General features: G+C 44.4%; 1 protein-coding gene across 1 annotated transcript in view; it reads left to right on the top strand.

Annotated features, from left to right (window-relative positions):
* The window catches only part of LOC138526326 (sodium/hydrogen exchanger 2-like), a 680,323-nt gene that overhangs the window by 646,011 nt on the left and 13,545 nt on the right, over positions 1-20,767 (top strand). Inside the window, exon 11 of the mRNA XM_069636927.1 lies at positions 15,557-15,647. Coding sequence (XP_069493028.1) covers positions 15,557-15,647 — 91 coding nt within the window. The remainder of the gene's footprint in view (positions 1-15,556; positions 15,648-20,767) is intronic.

The raw sequence follows: 20,767 nt of genomic DNA, 5'->3' as shown, positions 1-20,767 counted from the left end.
CAACACCGTCCTGGACTCACCGGCACCGGTAACAGGGGTCTCGCAAATACAGTGACCGGAAACAATTGATTGCTGGGAAGAGGAGATCGGCCAGCGGCCATTATAAAAACACAATCCATTGCAATCCTGAAACCACAGGCGACATCCACCCCTACTGACCACACAAACTCCACTGTGACCATGACATCAATAGTCTGTGAGACCCGAAAGCGTAAGCAATGCTTCAGTTAGGCCGAGTTGAACATGCTAGCAGACACCATTGTCCAGCATGTTGCAGAGCTCTTCTCCATCGACCAGCGCAGGCAAGTGAAGAGCGTCTGGGAGGAGGTGGCCCAAAAGATCTCTGCAGTCGGCACTACCCCCCGTACAGTGCGAGACTGCCACAAGCGGTAGGACGACCTGCGATTGAGGGTACGCAACCTCCTCTCGGCCCAGCGCAGACAGGGTATGGCCACAGATGGTGGGATTGCATCCCCAATACGCACGCTGCCCTGGGAGGAGATGTGCAGCAGTGTGGAACACCTCAAGGACATTGAAGGAGTCAGTGCTGCAGAGGCTGGAGCCGGGGCACTTGAAGAAGCAGGTGAGTACACATAACCTCAATGTAATGTCAACCTCTCTGTTCATCCTGCACCCACCACTGTACCGACATATGACATGAATATCAATTGCATAGTCCACAATACCAAAGAAAACCTGCATGACCCCCCACAAGATGCCAGCAAGCAGGGTGCATAAACCACATACACCCTGGCCCCCAAAACATGACACATCCCACTAATACACCTAGAGCACAGCCCAGGAACCCTGTACTGCCAACAGAACATGCTTCTGCTTCCACACAGACACACATCACCCTGCCACAGCTTAATGTATGTGTGGCCACCATGTTTTCCCTGGCACAAAGTCACATCAGTGCTAAGCCCCATCTCTACCCACAAATGACCAGTGTCACACACAAAGGCAACAAGTGACCCTCTTGTCCCAGCCAGGCTGACCGATGTGCATAAATCCTCAACTTTCCCTCTAACTGCTACAGGCAGCAGGCACATGCTGTCCCCATCCATACCACACCCCTCCCCACCCCAACATCCCACAGCGTGAAGGGCCCACCCCTATCACCATACCCAGCAATTGGCAGTACACCACAGCAGTATCCCAAGTGCATTACTCTACCATGTACAAACATCACACACCCTCCCGCACAGTACGCATGACACAAGCATGTGTGCACCATGCCATGTACCCTGCCATGTCCCTGACACAGCACAGCCACAACCAAGATAATGCATGTATCTTTGCCTCATTAATCCACACTGTTCACTGACAATCTGCCTTTCAGACTCCCTCAGGTATCTCAAGGGGCACCAGCCGTCGATGCTGGAGGACACCACTGACCATTACCACCACCTCCACCCAGGACACCACAGCCTCAACAGGCACAACTGCCACTGCCACCCCAGTTGCACCCATTCAGGCAGCACCGCTCACCCCAGCTGCACCCTTCCATGCACAACCAGTCACTCCAGCAGCACCCATCCAGGCAGCACCGGGCACCCCAGCTGTATCCGTCCAGGCAGCACGGTCACCCCAGCTGCACCAATTCAGGCAGCACCATGGTATGGGGGGCGGAGACAATGGTATGGGGGGCAGAGTAGCCCTAATATGTAAAAAAGAGTTGGGGTTCTATGAGGTCAAAATAGACTGCATGGGCTGCGATATTATCCATGTCAAGTTGACCTCGAACCCGAATTATAGCTTGAATATGGTCTTACTCTACCGTCCACCAGGCGATGGAGGTAACTTTAATGACGACCTAGTTAACCTAGTAATGCCCTTGCTGACTACTAATTCGCGACTAGTAATACTAGGTGATTTTAACCTATGGAAAAATGATAAGACAGATAAAAAAGCACTACAGTTGGAGAATATGATGAAAACCCATCATATTGTCTATTGTAATACCGAGCCGACCCATATCAAGGGACATACTCTGGACTGGATAGGAGGAGGAAATGTCCAAATTGGGCCTATCTCCACTACTCCATGCATCTGGTATGATCATTATCTCTTGACGTGTTGCTTGGAGCTCCCTGTTAAACCATTAAGAGTGCATGCCACTGCACATATAGTTAAATTGCATAACTTTAAGAAAATTACCTCTGACATTTTAAAGACTTACGTGGGCTCGCTCATGGATAAAACCAAAGAACAGGATAATCCTGAGAGGCTCACAGAAGCCTATAATGAGGTCATGTTGGAGATGTTGAATAAGCACGCTCCCCTAAAAGACAAAACAATCAAAGATTTGCCTAATCGCCACAAGTGGTTCACTCCTATATTAGCTGACCTCAAAGCTAACAAAAGACAGGCAGAACACACCTGGCATAAAGATAAATCCAATGAGAATTTGCTAGCATGGAAGCTCATTGAAAAGCAATATAAGACATTGATCATAGAGACTAAGAAATCTTATTATGATGATCAGATAAACCAGGCTGGAGATAAGACTAAGGAACTTTTCCGTCTCTTCAGAACCTGCGAGAAACCCCTGGTCTGTAACTCTGATATCAAACCCACTACTGATGATTGTAACAGAGTTCAGAAGGCTTTCGCAGATAAGCTGCTGAAACCCCAAAACAAAATTGAGCAGGAAATATTGACTCCTCCTCCACATGATCCCCCCTCTATATCTGCTGCCTCAGGCACCTTCAATTTCACTGAACCTAACCCAGTTGAAATTTTGGAACTACTAAAAAATATGCACCCCACCAATTGTCCAGGAGAAATTTTTCCGTCCAAATACATACTGGAACAGCGAGAATTGTTCGCCCCATTCCTCTGCCGGTTTGTTGGCTCATCCTTCCGCACTTGTTCTATTCCTCAATCTATAAAAAGTGTGGCAGCCACTCCACTACTGAAAAAACCTGGTCTGGATCTGTTGGATGCAGCCAACCTAAGACCAATTACAAACACTTTGTTCTTCCTAAAACTAATTGATAAGGTAGCTACCACCCAGCTCCAATCATACGTACTCAATACCGGCAAGCTACATGTGAAGCAATCAGGCTTCAGGAGCTTTCATGGAACTGAATCTGCACTCTTAGACTTACAAACATACATGCTTGGCAAACTGGAGAACAGCAAGTCGGGGCTGCTGATGTTATTAGATCTCTCGGCAGCTTTCGACTTGCTGGATCATAAAATCTTACTTAAAAGGATGGCCACTGTTGGAGGCTTATCCGGCAACGCCATCTTTTGGCTCAGATCATTCTTGGAGGGCTGCCAGTCTTGTGTTTACTGGGTGATTGTGTCTCCGAGCCACAAACAATAACATGTGGAGTCCCCCAGGGAGCATGCCTTTCACCTTTGTTGTTTAATATTTATATACTACCACTATGTGTTGACCTGGAAACCATGGGGATCTTCTTCTGCAATTATGCAGATGATTTTCAGCTGGTTTTGGACATAACAGGGAGCTATGAAGTTGACCAACAAACTCTGACTGCAACATATCATGTTATTAAACAATGGATGTCAGTGAACTGGCTCTGTTTGAATGCCGCTAAAACTGGGCTGATGCTTTTTGGACCACAACACGCTCGATCCAAATTGAATCAAAAATATAATTGTTTTTCCATTGAAGGCAATCAAATCAAAACTGCGCAGAAAGTCAAGACTCTGGGCACCTATATGGAGGATAGCCTTGACAGCGAGGCACATGTCACAGCCATCTCCTCTAATACCAACTATCATCTTAAGGTATTGAGACAAGTTGCCCCGCTAATATCAGTGGAAAACCGCATAAAACTCGTAAGAGCAGTAATTCTGCCACGTGTTGACTATTGCAATGCACTGCTGGGAGGAGCCAGCAAAGCAAACATTCAACAGTTGCAGAAAATTCAAAATGCAGCGGTCCGAATTATTTTCCAGATGAAAAGTTCCGAACCTACTAGCGCTGCCAGAAGAAAGCTGCATTGGCTCCAGGTGGCAGCCCGAATTCAATTTAAATTGCTTATCATGTGCCACAAATGCCTTTACCGAAATGCCCCTTCCTATTTGAAGGAGAGGATCAATTTTTACCATCCGAACAGATGTCTGAGATCTAGGGAGGGCTGTTTGTTGGTACTGCCACGAACTAAAAGATCTCAGGGACTGGGACGGGCCTTTCCTATTCAGGGTGCACAAGCCTGGAATGCGCTTCCAATCAAGATACGTAAAACGGAGGACCATATTCCTTTCCGCAAACAGATAAAGACTTTTCTGTTTAATTAGGATTTTCCTTTAGCTTTCTCCACCACTGTTGTCTTTCAGCGCCTGGATGCCCATGGGCTTTGGCGCCTTATAAATCTGAATAACATAACATAACATAACAACAGTCACCCCACCTGCACCCATCCAGCGAGGACTGGTCACACCAGCTGCATCCATTCAGGCAGCACTGGTCACCCCAGCTGCACCTATCCAGGCACCACCGGTCATCCCAGCTGCACCCATCCAGTCAGCCCCAGCTGCTGCAATACCACCACCACCAGCAGAGCAGCCACATGCACGTGAACATCTGTCCAGTGCAGAGGAAATAGCAGACAATGGTGGAGTGGACAAAGGGGGGACCACCGACCACAGCACCTATGAGCCATTAGTATTCAGCCCCATGGACCCAATGAGCCCACAATCCCCACCCTTCCCCAGTGTGAGGGAAATGGATGGCAGACTCCGACGCATGGAGGAACACCAGGATGCCTTGACTGCCCTAGCGCAGCAGCACCTCCCAGAGTGGGTCCAGGCTAGTGGGCGTTGAAATCCTTGTACCTTTGGCCGTTGTACGAATGCCATTGTACAGATGTCCAGGCGGGTATGGTAGGACAGCAGTGTTATGTCCTCAATTGCTGAGACAATGGCTATGTTCCTTAGGCATTCCTAGACAGAAGGCCCATGGAACAGGCCCACACACCATCCACTAGTTCAACGCCAGCTAGTTCCATGCCCAGAAGCCCAAGGCAATGTTCCATGCGGCAGTCCAGCTCAGCACAAAGTCGCACGGCAGACACAAACAGGGACGTAAATAGGCCCTGAACAGACATGTGCCCTGTATGTGACTTCTGCACGGAGTACTTTCACAACATGACAGGAGTTGTGGAGAGACAGTTGGGGAGGGGGAGTGGGGAGAGATAGTTGGTGAGGGGGAGTGGGGAGGGATAGTTGCGCAAGGAGCGTGTGGGTGTAGTTGGTGAGGGGAAGTGGGGAGGGATATATTTGACAGTTATTGTTGTTCCACATTTGTTAATCATTCCATTATACATGTTACACTTGGTGTTGCATTGACATCATAACTGGACATTGCTTTTTTAGTGTAAGTGGGTGATTCATTTACTGTGCAGTGCTCAGTGCATTAGCTGGCCTGTGCCAGGTGTTTGTGTAAAGTGATCAAAAATAGTGGTGAATCAGTGCATCAAATAAATCACAGCCATCCATAGCATCCCTGTGATGTGCAAATGGCAGTTTATCATCACTGTCATCCTCCTCCGCCTCTGGTGGGTGCATGTCCATGTCGGGGCGTAGTGGGATGTTGCACTGTTACACATGTTGTGCAACATGGCACAGGCTAGGACTATCTTGCCCACCTACACAGGAATGTACATAAGTATCCCCTCAGGCAGAGGAACCTTGCCTTTAACAGACAAATGTCTGCTCAATCCTACAACGAGTCTTGATATGAGCACAGTTGTATCCCTGCTCATGCTGGTTCTGTGGTTGCCTCACAGGGGTCATCAGCCATGGCATCAAGGGGTATCCAGAATCACCTGCACGGGAACAAAAAGAAATGGGGGAAAGGTCATTGTTGGGGCTGTATCATGTTGGTACAGTTTGTATAGTCTTCACTAACCAATGCAAAATTTCACAAGCTTTGCTGAAGACGTTGCATATGTCATAGTTGAGCATGGTAATATGTGCATTGTCAGTGGGAATGGATGTCCATGCATTGTATGGACACTTTTGTGCCGAATCAGGGTGCTCTTAGGGATTTATGTCTGCAGTCATCAATGTCAATGTAATGCAAATGTGGGCGTGCCATTACCAGGTGGCAAGTTTCTGGGCATGCAAAATAGTATTTGGCCTGACACAGCCGGCGTGCCCGACACGACAGACACTGACAGGGGCCACAGACCTGGAAGGGAGAGCTGACACAGGTAAGAAGGTTTATCTGAGTTAAAATAAGATTTATTATTAAATTGTGATTCAGTACATGCCTGAAGGTGTACTTGTGTTTTCATGTACATGATGTGATGCATGGGAGTGGTTGCACATCATCAATGATTCTGGCAAAATGATGGATGTGGATGTATTCACAGAGGGGTAGCATACAAGGAATTGAATGGGTGGGGAAGGCGATGACAGCCTAATGTTTGCCAACCATCCAATACGCCTTGTCAATATGCGCAGCGGAAATGTGGTTTGCTGTTGCTTTTCCATGGTCCATTCACATCCACCTTGACTTCTGACTTTCACTACAACACACACAAATGAGACTGCTGTGTGTTCTTATTGAGTTCCGATATAATAGTCCAATGATGGGCATATCAGACATCCATAGATATGTCTGGCTACATTGTTGTGCTTCAGGTCACAAAAAAATAATAATAATAATAAAAGAATGATTAGTCTGTGCTGCAGGTGGTGTGGGTTGTGCTGAGTGTGTTTTTGCTGGGTTTTGGGCTGATTGGTGTGATGCATTCTGATACATGTAGTGCATTTGATGTTGCAGTACAGCTTTGATGTTGTTATGCATGCGCATGATGTTTGGCCATTTGACAAACGCCAGTCAAGGCCTTGAAGTTAGGCATGCTATTTATGTGTTGGACATTGCATTGCAGACATGTTGAACATACAACCATTCACCCAACAGCCAGGTACGCTTTCTGCTGTGACGTGCCATGCACTCTGGCAGCATGGAGTTCCGCAGCACCATGGAATCGTGGGCTGAATCCGGGAATCTGGCACAGCAGCGGGTGATGAGGTGGCAGGCATCACACACCATCTGCACATTGAGTGAGTGGTATAGTTTTCGGTTCCTGTACACTGCCTCAATGGCATACCTGGCCACCAGCTGCACATGTGTGCAGTCCAATACACTAATCTCATTGGGCATGCCTGCAAGGGCATGGAACACTATTTTTGTAGCATTGACCTGGTCAGCTGTTCTTGGTAGGCCTATGTGATCTGCCACATGCTGCAGGATTGCATCAATAACCCGAAACAGGACACACAAGAAACAAGGTTGTGATAGCCCATGCAGTTCACCCACAGTGAGAATACCACATACTAACTTAAATCACATCTAGAAACCACCACAATAGAATAGTACTGCGATTATTGCCTTGTGCCTTCTAAGAAAGTACTGTGATTATTAGCTTGTGCCTTCTAGGGAAGTACAGTGATTATTAGACTGCACCGCACTCTTAGAGATTACCACATACTAACTTAAATCACATCTAGAAATCACCACAATAGAATAGTACTGTGATTATTACCTTTTGCCTTGTAAGCTAGTACTGTGACTATAAGCTTGTGCCTTCTAGGATAGTACTGTGATATTAACTTGTGCCTTTTGGATAGTACCGTGATTATTAGCCTGTGCATTCTAGGACAGTGCTGGGACTATTAGACTGTGCCGCAACTTTAGAGATGACTACCTACTCACTTGAATCTTATCTAGAAACCAGCACAATAGAATAGTACTGTGATTATTACCCTGTGCCATCTAGGATAGTACAGTGATTATTAGCTTGTTCCTTCTAGGAAAGTACCATGATTATTAGCTTATGCCTTCTAGGGAAGTACCATGATTATTAGATTGTGCCCCACCCTTGGAGATTACCACATACTAATTTAAATCATATCTAAAAACCACCAAAACAGAATAGTACTGTGATTATTACCATTGTGCCTTCTAGGATAGTACTGTGATTATTAGCTTGTGCACTCTAGGATAGCAATTTGATTATTACCTTGTGACTTCTAGGATAGTACCCTGATTATTAGCTTTGCCTGCTAGTACAGGACTGTGATTATTAGACTATGCAGCACCATTAGAGATTGCCACATACTAACTTGAATCACATCTAGAAACTAACACAACAGAATAGTACTGTGATTATTACCATTGTGCCTTCTAGGATAGTACTGTGATTATTACCTTGTGCCTTCTAGGATAGTACCCTGATTATTAGCTTTGCCTGCTAGTACAGGACTGGGATTATTAGACTGTGTCGCACCCTTAGAGATTACCACATACTAGCTTGAAACACATCTAGAAACCACCAAAATAGAATAAAACTGTGATTATTACCTTATGACTTCTAGGTTAGTACTGTGATTATTAGCTTGTGTCTTCTAGGATAGTATTGTGATCATTGTCTTGTGCCCTCTACGATAGTATTGTGACTATTAGCATGTGCCTTCTAGGATAGTACTGTGATTAATCGATTAATCGACTGCGCCACACCCTTAGAGATTACCACATAATAATTTGAATCACATCTAGAAACCACCACAGTAGAATAGTACTGTAATCATTATCTTGTGCCTTCTAGGACAGTGCTGTGACTATTAGACTGCCAAACCCTTAGAGATTACCACATGCTAACTTGAATTACATCTAGAAACCACCACAATAGAATAGTACTGTGATTATTACCTTGTGCCTTCTAGGATCGTACTGTGATTATTAGCTTGTACCTTCTAGGAAAGTACCATGATTATTAGCTTATGCCTTCTAGAAAAGTACTGTGATTACTAGCTTGTGCCTTCTAGGGAAGTACCGTGATTATTAGACTGCACGGCACCCTTGGAGATTACCACATACTAACTGAAATCACATCTAGAAACCACCACAATTATTACCGTGTGCCTTGTAGGATAGTACTGTGATTATTAGCTTGTGCCTTCTAGGAAAGTACTGTGATTATTAGCTTGTGCCTTCTAGGAAAGCACTGTGATTATTTGCTTGTGCCTGCTTGGAAAGTACCACGATTATTAGACTGTGCCGTTCCCTTAGAGATTACCACATACTAACTTAAATCACATCTAGCAACCACCACAATAGAATAGTTCTTTGATTATTACCTTGTACCTTCTAGGATAGTACTGTGATTATTAGAGTGTGCCTTCTAGGAAAGTACTGTGATTATTAGCTTGTGCCTTCTGGGAAAGTACCGTGATTATAAGCTTGTGCCTTCTAGGGAAGTACAGTGATTATTTGACTGCACCACACTCTTAGAGATTACCACATATTAATTTAAATCACATCTAGAAACCACCACAATAGAATAGTACCGTGATTATTACCTTGTGCCTTCTAGGTTAGTACTGTGATTATTAGCTTGTGCCTTCTAGGATAGTACCATGATTATTAGCCTGTGTACTCTAGGGCAGTGCTGTGACTATTAGACTGCGTGCAACGTTAGAAATTACTACCTACTAACTTGAATCATATCTAGAAACTTGCACAATAGAATAGTACTGTATTAACTTGTGCCTTTTAGGACAGTACAATGATTATAAGCTTGTGCCTTCTAGGAAAGTACAATGATTATTAGCGTATGCCTTCTAGGAAAGTACCGTGATTACTAGCTTGGGCCTTTTAGGGAAGTACCGTGATTATTATACTGCGCTGCACCCTTGGAGATTACAACATACTAACTTAAATCACATCTAGAAACTACCACAACAGAATAGTACTGTGATTATTACCATTGTGCCTTCTAGGATAGTACTGTGATTATTAGCTTGTGCACTCTAGGATAGTACTGTGATTATTACCTTGTGCCTTCTAGGATAGTACTCTGATTGTTAGCTTGTGCCTTCTAGGATAGTACTGTGATTAATCAACTGTGCCACACCCTTAGAGATTACCACATACTAATTTGAATCACATCTAGAAACCACCACAATAGATAGTACTGTCATTATTGGCTTGTGCCTTCTAGGATGGTACTGTGATTACTAGATTGTGCCTCTCTTGCATAGTACAGTGATTATTGGCTTGTACATTCTAGGATAACACTCTGATTCTTCGCCTGTGTCTCTCCAGGAAAGTACTATGATTATTTGCTTGTGCTTTTCAAGATAGTACTGTGATTATTGGCTTCAATGATGATAGTGTGAATACTAGCTTGTACCTATCTTGGATACTACTGTGATTATTGGCCGCCGCAGCACCCATACAGATTTGTAGATGTTAATCTAAATCACATCTAGAAAACACGACAATAAGAATAGTGAATACTAGTGAGTACTAGCTTGTAACCATCTCGGATAGTACTGTGATTATTGGCTGCCACAACACCCATACAGATTTGTGGATGTTAATCTGAATCACATCTAGAAAACACCACAATAAGAATAGTGAATGCAAGTGAATACTATCTTCTAACCATCTCGGATAGTACTGCGAATATTGGCTGCCGCAACACCCGTACAGATTTGTGGATATTATTCTGAATCACATTTCGAAAGTGCCAGAATAAAACTAGTACTGGAATTAGTAGCCTGTGCCTCTCACGGATAGCACAGCGATTATCACCACATTAGGGACAGCCACTGGAATACCCTAGCAATATAACCCTAACAGACCTACCCAACCAGACAGCCCCAAACTAGAGACAGCAACTGAATCACCCTAGCGATATAACCCAACTAGACCAACCCCCAACAGACAGAGTCCAAGCTTGTATCGGACAACCCCCGCCACCCTGTCCAAAACCACAAGACAGCCTTAACAAAAGTGCAAAGACCGACTCTGCAACAATAAACTGAACAAACCAACCAGCAAAACACGTACAACCGTACGATCATAACAAAAGGAGCCAAAAATAAAGCACTGCACGAGGGCTACTTCAACCCCAAGGAAACCCAAAGGAAAGACAAATAAAACACATTGGGCCTCATCACGACTTCGGCGGTAACCCTTAAATCTGGCGGTAGCGCTATTACCGCCGGATTTAAGGGTCCGCCGAATCAGGGCTTTGGCGGATTTCGCCCCAGCTCTGAACTGGGGGGAAATCCACCGAAAATCTGTGCTATTACCGTCGGCGGGAAATCGCAGGCGGTATTAGTGCGAAGATTCCCCATTGAGCCCAATGGGGAATGGGGCATTCCCAAATGGGCTCAGTGGGGAATGGGGACTTACATTACCACCGAACTCGTGATCCGGCGCTATTAGCGCCGGGGAGTTCAGCGATAGGGCTAAAACCGCCCGCGCTAATAGCGTTACCGTTAAGTCGTGATGAGGCCCATTATCAAGAACGCAAACGCCAAATAACTCAAAATGCCCCAAAAATGAATTGGACCAAAGGAAAGCCAAAGTGCAGAAAGAACAAACCCAACTGAACACCACCGAAGACTCCAAACTGCAGAACACACTCCAATTGATAAGAATGATAACAGAACCAGCGCAGAGAGAAGAGAGAAATCCCTATGCCTAACACCATCCCTTGCAAAAAACCACTCACTCGAACAAACCAAGCCAATGTACAAAGCAAGAACTACCAACAACTAAACACAACCATGCAGAAGAAGAACGGACAAAGCTAGTCATAACAAGAACATAATCGACACCCTAACACCTTATATCACCAAAACAAGAGGACCTTCCCCTCAACAGCCACAACATTTAGAAGAGGAACCTGATGAAAACAAAAACCCAAGACTGAACCTAGAAGAGCTTTTCGACAACACAGACACAACTGTACCAACACCTCAACTAGAAATCGACTTGGAAGAAAACCTAAACACCAGCCCGAAGACAAGATGGACAATAAAGCACAAGCCAAACTATACCTTAAAAATCGACTGAAACTTAATAAACGCAAGATCTATGTAAAAACACTGAACAGAGATCTTCAACCTTCTTTGTGACAACGATTTTGACATCCTATTCATCACAGTAACATGGCTGGATGACAACTACAAAATCACACTCCAAAGCTGCCTCCCCACCAACTTCAAATGCCTTCAGTTAAACAAAAAAATAAAAAAGGAGGAGAAATTGCAATCGTTTTTAAAGATCACCTGAAAGTAAAAACAGACAAACCTCTAAACATTGTGAACTGTGAATCCATGGTCCTGAACCTATCAGCGAATCCAAAAACAAACATCAAATTCATACTGGTTTACAGACCACTGACATACAATGGAACCTTTGTTGACAACTTCATGAAGCCATCACCAACATATGCATCCAACACAAGCATCTGATAATCCTGGGGGACTTCAACATTTGGTTTGAATAAAAACACGCCAACTCTCAAAACTCACTAATCGGGCAACTAACAACCACAAAACTACAACAGCTGGTCAAAGGGGCAACACACCCAGCAGGACACACCTACGCCAAGAAAAAACCTACCACCATTGCACCACTGACACAGATACTTTGGAGCGGCCATCTCATCATTCCATTTGTGATCACACTACCAATCAAAGTCAGCATCTAAACCCTCAACTCCGAACCACCACAAAAAGAAACTGGAAAACCATCAAAGCGAGCAACCTAATAGAACAACTGGAGATGACCAAACCTTCAACAGCAGAACTTGAGAAGGCAGACCTAGATGGGAAAGTGGAGCAATTAAACAAATGGAATGCTGATACAATTGAAAACATCTCCCTGGAAAAACCATATACCCCTCAAGAAAAGGAGCGATGGCAAAATTGTTCACCCCACTACTAAGCACCATGAAAAAGAACAACAAGAAGTTGGAATTAGAATGGAGGAAAGAATATGACCAAGATAAGAAAACCCAGTTCCAGAGTCAAATCCGATTGTATAAGAAGGAAATTCAAAAGGCAAAGGAAAGGCATTATGATGACAGAATTACCAATGCCACCAACACACAAAAAGAAATGTTCAACATCATAAACAAAATGAGAAACACACCAGGTTGCGACAACACTCCAATACACTCACAGAAACTATGAAACAACCTGACAGACCATTTAAAAAACAAAATCAACGACATCTGACAAATCATACAAAACAGACCAACAAACCCTAACACCCAACCAACCCCACCTGACTAGGAGCCACAGCATAAACTCCACATCTTCCCAGAAATATCAGTAGAGACATTCATCAAGCTGGTAAAACACAGCAAGAAAGCAGGATCACCCATGGATCCCTGACCCCCAACATCAACAAATCAATCATCACACAAGGAACGCATCCGAATATCACAGAAACATCTTCAGTCTGTCTCTGTCAACAGGAACTGTACCACGATTGCTCAAATCAACATACATTAAACCACTTCTAAAAAACACAAGTGGTGACATGGAAGACCTCTCCAACTACAGACCGATTTCAAACATTCCCTACCCGGCAAAATTCCTAGAAACGTACGTATACAAACTAACCCAAGAACACATAGAAAAACACCACCTGCTAGACCAAGCACAAGTCGGCTTCAGACCCGCAAGAGGAACAGAATCGGCACTACTATCCATCTGGGACAACCTAAAAACAAACGCAGACTCCAACACAAGCTCAGCTCTGAGTCTGCTCGACCTCTCAGCAGCTTTCGACACAGTAAGCCATGACTCCCTAAACAAACAATTAAAAGATATATATATATATATATATATATATATATATATATATATATATATATATAATGGAAATGGCACTACTATGGATTAAATCATTCCTAGCAGACAGAACAGAAATTGTATGGTAAAACCCTTCAAATCTACCCCACGAGTTACCGACTGTGGAGTACTACAAGGATCCTCACTATCACCATTAAATTTCAACATCTACCAGACTCTGTTAATCAGGATTTTCAAAAAATACAACATTATGTGCTACAACTATGCAGATGACTCTCAAATCATCTACAAACTTGAAGGTATACAAGCTGACCATTCAACCCTAGTAGAATGTCTAAAAGAAATCTATGAATGGATGAACACCAACAACTTAAAAATCAACTGAGGAAAGACAGAAATCATGATTATTTCCAAAAACCAAGAGAACCTGGCCTTGAGGTTCACAGTCATTGTTGAAATGTGTAAAGGAGTCTGGGACTAGCCACCTGACTGTGCATTTGTGTTTACAATTCCAAGATGTGTGTTGCACTGTTTGATTTTGCCTTTCCTTCAGAGTGATTTCTAGGAAGGATCCCAGAACATTATGACAGATATACACTCATGAACTAGTAGGAGATGAGCTGACGGTATAGTTCGGATCAGGCATGCAGGAAGTCGTGTCACTGTCACCATTCTTTTGTTTTATTGTTGTTGTGCTGTGGCACAATGCTTAGTCTCTACTGCAATACTCCTGTGAGTTTGGATTGATTGATGTCTGTGGATTCGAGGTTTTTGTCTGCCTCTTTCTTTTCCTTCAACCTAGAGGTCTCATACTCGAATAACTTTGCACAACCTCATTATCTGGTTCAGACGTGGCATAGTTGCGTCAGGGACGTGGAAGCCATTCCTGTGCACTAACAATGAGAGAGGAGTGGACAGACCCCTCCTGTCGATCATGACACTATGATATTGTACTAATTCACTTACAAATGCTATTCACCTAATGGGGTGGATATTACTAGTTTTATTTATAACCAAAAGCATCAAGGCAGCAGGCATCCCCAATAGTAAAAATGTAAGAAACATTAAAAGATGAATACATTGCTGGCTACCTTAGATATTTAAATACATGCTTAGCAGTGACATTGCTAGAATGATTGTCCAGTGCATCCTCATGATATACTGGTATTGGGAGAAACTGTTAGACTCCCTATTCTGCTGTCACCCTGCCTGGCCACCTCTAAAAAATGTTTGAAATTAGTTGTACAGATTGCGTGGCTAATCAGACTGATTCCCACGTGTGACTGCAAACATGAAAAATACCACTTGGCTTTTGTTGCATTTCTCGCGCAAGGTGCACATACAGGACTATGGGTCACAGAATATCTAGTCCTGGATATCTACACTTCTTCCACAAGTCAGAGTGAGAGCCACTTCCAAGAGATGGTACAATGGCAACTCGACAGCATGTAAGAGTTTGATCATCTGTAAATATGAGCATGCTACAGCGCATGTAGTATTAGTGTATTCCATGCATATTGCTTTGCTTTGAATGGGGGCGGGGATTAATAAGCTAGAGGTAAATCTGCCACATTACCGTCAGCAATCGGTGGATTTACCATGCTGGGGGTAAGTCTGCCAAAACTTCCCATGGAGTCGTATGGACTCCAGAAATGTGGAATTACACCACCCTACCACCACTTGTAATCCTGTGGTAAACACACTGGATCACATGGCAGTAACTGTAATGGCGTTTGGCAGTAATTTGTCAGCTTTGCTGTTCAATTACCACCAAACCTGTCATGAGGACCATTTGTTCCATATTATCAAGCTAGACTCGTGTGTAACTATGTATCAGAACTGATGTATATCACATATTGATGGGCATATATAAGAATCCAAAATTGATTGATCATGTGGTAATCAAACTCATCTCTTGCTTTTTTGTGTCCATCTTAACATACTGTAGGCTACCACACACCATGCGCGATATCTGTCCCTACCAGGACACACCAAGCTGGCAGCGGGAGGAGGAGAAGGGAAGAATTTGTGTTTCTCAGGTAAAGAATCTTCTAATTATATATTTTTCATGCCACGATCTTTTGGTATTGTTAAGGCTTTGATTCGTATACGAGAAAAATTGAAACTCCAAAACAGATGTGCATTGGCTTTAACAATGTTGCATCTTATTTAATAGGTAACAATATAATGTTGGTGCTGATATGTTATTCATTTGTTTGATTGGTTCTTTGTAACAGGCATGGGCAAGACAGTTAAAACAAAACCTACACCCATAGAACATCCAAGAAGTGTAACCCTTTCAGACTTTACAGAGGTTTCCCAAGGTTTGAGATAGGAGGATCGACCCCTCGCCTAAATAAAGACAGGAGATAAGAAACTCGGGACAGCTGATGGTTGGCATTTGAAGTGGCATGAGCAGCTTGGGAGTCCTAGAGCAGGCATTTGTAGGATAGTTAGGTTAGAGAAGACTAAAATCAATAAGAGGGCCTAGCTAGGGAATTAGGTTTTAATCATTTGGTGGGTTTGCGGGACCTGAATTGTGGGTGGGTGGAAGTGTGAATTGTGAGTAGCTGTGCATCACATATGCATTCAGAAGGAGATGGTCAAAGCGCTGAGAACCCTGTGTGCTTTTACTAGGAGTATCACTGATATCCTCACATGCATTTAGTTGACAAAGGAGAAAACCAATGCATTGAGTAACTGACATGCATTTACTAGGCATACAAAAAGTCTAAGGAACTTAGTACAACACATGAACCTAGTATGCAGAAGAGAAGGCCATAGCACTGAGAGTCCCATGTCAAAGCACTGAGTACCTCATGTGAATGTACAAGGTTGAGGAGAAGATCATATCACTGAGAACGTCACCTGCATTCGCCTGGCATACAGGAAGGTCAAAGCACTGAGAATCCCCCATGCATTTATTAGGCACTATACAGCATTTTGAATCCAATATAAACTTAGCAGACAGGGAGGATGTCATAGCAGTGAGAACCCCACGTACATTCACTAGGTGTAAGGGAAGGCCAATGCACTGAGAACCCCCTGTTCATTTTCTAAGCTTTAATGAAGGCCAAATCGCTGACAACCCCATCTGCAATTAATAGGCAGAGGAGAAGGCCATACCACTGGAAACCTCCCTACATTCATTGGGTATAGGAGAAAGCACTGAAACCCATGCACACTTAGTAGGTGGAGGAGAAGACCACAGCACTGAGAACATTGTGTGCATTTACTAGGTCAATACACTGGGAAACCCATGTGCATTTAATCAAGGAAAGTGATCAGTTAATCCAATGCAGTGCCAAAGATGTTTGGGGATGGGTTTAGGGTTGGGTGAGGAATGCATCTGTTGGGCATCTTTCACCAGCTACAGCAGCTGCTGTTTGCATTGGAGAAACACACATATTCAGTGGATCGCTGTGCCATCCATGCCACTAAATCTAGTCAATTTGGTAAGACATGTAATTGTGAAAGCAGAACTGTTGCACGAACACCATGTTCCAGACAATGGAGTGCAGGAGGTGGAGGAGGCAATTGAAAAACTGTTAACAGAGGCAAAGGAGGGAGAATATATGACATCAGCTCTGCAACACATCCAGGAGTGAGGAAGAACATGTGATTGATTCCTCAACATTCTTTACCTCTGATGGAAACAGATGGCAAGGAAGAGCATGACAAAGACTTTGCTCCATTCCCTGATTCAAAATCGATACTAAGACACACCTTCTTTGATGACACCACAGAAAGCAAGGAAGACCAGACAGAAGAAGAAGGCGAAGGTATTGATGAACCAATGCAATTGTCAAGTTCAAGTTCCAGACACACCCCATGTGCCAGCGACATTCTTTACCAAACACCACCAGGAAAAACACATTCTAGTGGTAGTACAACTTTACAGAGATTCACATCAACAGCACTGGCCGCTCAGTCAGCAATACCCACACTGCATCCTCTGCAAAGTACACCAAGCAGATCTGAAGTAAGTGGAAAGGTAAGGGCCTGTCTACGCCTTCATAAAAAATCAGGAATGTAGAGATATTTTACATCAGAAAAGCAATAACCCATCTTGTCAACGGCCTCAAATGATCGAAAGGTGTCTTGCAAGGGAATACGGATACCAATTTGCACCATGTGATGGCATCATTTGCATGCTTTGCAAAAGGAAAAGGTGATAGGGTAACCCCCTACGACCCATACGTTGCAGGAAATGGGCACATTTGGAAAAGCACCACGCACCACTACACCAGAACCTTTTGCTGATTTTATAGATATTCACTAGCCATGTTGGAACATCATCCTTGCCTGTAGATCCCACAACACGCAGAGAACGTTATCCTCCCTCAATGCACCAGCCCACCAGAGCTGAGATTTTTGAGTGTGTCACAAAAAGTAACAAATGCAAAACAAAAGATTTGATGGCCGGAAGGTTTAGAATTAATTTCAACCTGTGGCATTGTTCTAGGCAACCCTCCTGACCATCGTTCTTCACCTACCAAGCCATTTCAAAAGGAGAAAGACCATATTCAAAACAGGATTGGTCCCACCCCAAATGAGGCAGACCAGCCCAAACAGCTAGGTCACATCCCTTCTGCACGAGACCACAAGAATTCCCAAACATGTTTCAGCTTTGTTGGGCATCATCAGTGAGGAGTACATTGGGTCTCTAGGCTCAGCAGGTGCGGGCCCCAAGTCTGGGCAGACCCGTCCCACTCAGTGTGACTATAGCAAAACAAAAGATGTGATGGTAGTCTGGAGGGTTGCCCACAGGAATGCCAGAGGTTAGGATTAATTCCAAACCTTCCAGCCATCACCTTTTCTGTTTTGCATTAGTTAGCCGAGTGGGACTTATATGCACTGACGTGGGTCCCTACCCATTTCAGCTCCACTGCTATCCCACAACCTACTTGTAACCCCCTTTGTGTGCCCCCTAACTTACAGTGCTTAATTGCTTCCCAGCTAGTATTGCCTTATAAAAATGCATACCTACATACATACAAATCATGTCAGTTGTCATTCTGTTTGAAGGAATCATTATATATTATGTTGACTCTATTATATTTTAACACATGCAGATACAAAACAAACTCACATTGTGCATATGCAGGCATGCACAAAACATAAAACAAATAAACAGCAATACAAAAACGCAGCAAAAAGAAACCTCCCGCTGCCCCATCCCCTCTCTGTGTCCCAAGTCCACCCACAAGCCAATTATACATTTATGCCCCAATACCCTAACCCCCACCCCTTCAATGTCTATCTGGTCTCAATTAGAAGTGCCTGACCGAACCGAATGGTTACTCCGCTGGGGGCATGTCTTCCGAAGAATCGATCATGGCCAGTACCAGTGCATTCCAAGATGCCACATCCAAGCTGCTTTCTCGCAGTCCCCTATTCACAGCCCTGTGCCACATAACAGTCTCTGCCACCAGCAGACTTCCAAGCCAATGTGAATCTCCACTTAGCTAGTACACACATTAAAGCCTTCATTTTGGCCACGTGTATAGCGCCTCGCCTGTGCAGGAATAAACCCAGCAGGCAGGCCCAAGGGAGCCATGCACGTATATCCACACCACCCTTGAACACCCTTTCCGCATCCCCTAACCAGAAACCCTGTATCACTGGACTGGACCAGAACATGTGGATGAAATCAGCCTCCTGATGTGCACACCTTGGACAGGCCTACACTTCTGCACCCTGAAACTGTGAGACCCTGTAATGAGTCAAATATGCCCTATGCATGGCATACAACTGTATTTGTTTGAACCCAGCATTCCTGGATACCTTTTTTGTGTAGAGGAGTATACGTGCCCACTCAATATCTGTGAATTCCATGCCTAGCTCTGCTTCCCACTTCACTCTACCCCCCAGACTTGGCATAAAATGGGCACTCAGGAATGACTCATAGAGTCGGGATATCACATGGCCCCCCTCCGACACATAAAACATAACTGCCAGGACTGGGTCGCCCCCTGCACTGTGCTGAGGCTCAGGCCACCACTTCACAATGATCCTCAGCAGCCGTATGTACATTAGAATCCGACCCATGGACATGCTGGACTGTTTGACCAGTGTGTCAAACCCAGCCGGTAACCCTTCCAAAGACAAATCCCCAAAGTGGCCACCCTGTTAGCTTCCCAGTGTCTCTGAAGGCACTGCACCCCCCTCAATGGTCCTCAAGCAACAACATCAGGGGTATTCATGGGGGGATGGGTCCATAACACCCAAGAGACTACATCACATCATCTTACCCAGTGACAGTAAATGCGCGCCAGGGTGAAGTGGGTCCTCGGTACCCTAGCACCTCCTTCAGGAAAATTGGTCAGGACTGAAGGCTGAAGGAACATTCTATCAAGCATGGTTCATCGGCAAACCACCCCATCACGAATTGAAGTTACCCTGTGAGGTAATAAAGTTCAAAGTGGGGTATCATGATCCCTCCTTCCTCATAACACTTCTGGAGTGTGCTTAGGTCTATCCTGTTCCTGCTGCCACCCCATAAAAATCCCAGAGGAATAGAAATCAAAGGGTTCAAGAACTGCTTAGGAACTGCAAAGGGAACATTCAATAAGTGATAAGGAAGGCAAGGGAGTACCACCATCTTCAGGAGAGCCGCCCTGCCAGTCATAGACAGAGGGAGCCATGCCCACAAGTCAATAGACGCTACTATCCGATCAAGGGCTGCCTGCATTGTTCGTCAGAGGCCTTAGGATAATGCCAAATGCTAACCGCCCAGGTATCTGAAAGTGTTGACTGACCACTGCAACACCAGAGAAGGGAGCTGATCATGGAACTGACCTCTCAGGCCAGTAAAAGGGAAAAAGCTAGATTTGCCACAATTAACCGTAATGCACCTCAAAGTTGTCCAGGCCATCTAATAAATATTGCAAATTGAGCCCCGGGTGCTGTACTTAAAGCAGCATGTTGTCAGCGTACAGTGATACCACGTGTGCCATACCATCCACCCAGATGCCAGCTTCTGCATATTCAGCTCTCAGAAATACTGTGATCCATTTCATTGCAAGGATGAATAACAAGGAGGACATCAAGCATCCCTGCTTGATGCCTTTTTGTAGCTCCCTTCTCTTACAGATGTGTCTGCTAGTATTGGCTCTCGCAAATGGCTTGGCATACACCAGTTTCACCCACTATCTGA

The sequence above is a fragment of the Ambystoma mexicanum genome, chromosome 7p (assembly GCF_040938575.1).
Source record: "Ambystoma mexicanum isolate Mex_15411 chromosome 7p, UKY_AmexF1_1, whole genome shotgun sequence".
In the NCBI taxonomy this organism is placed as follows: Eukaryota; Metazoa; Chordata; class Amphibia; order Caudata; family Ambystomatidae; genus Ambystoma; species Ambystoma mexicanum.
Note: the sequence above shows the minus strand (reverse complement) of the source record. Positions and strands in the feature narration are given on the sequence as shown.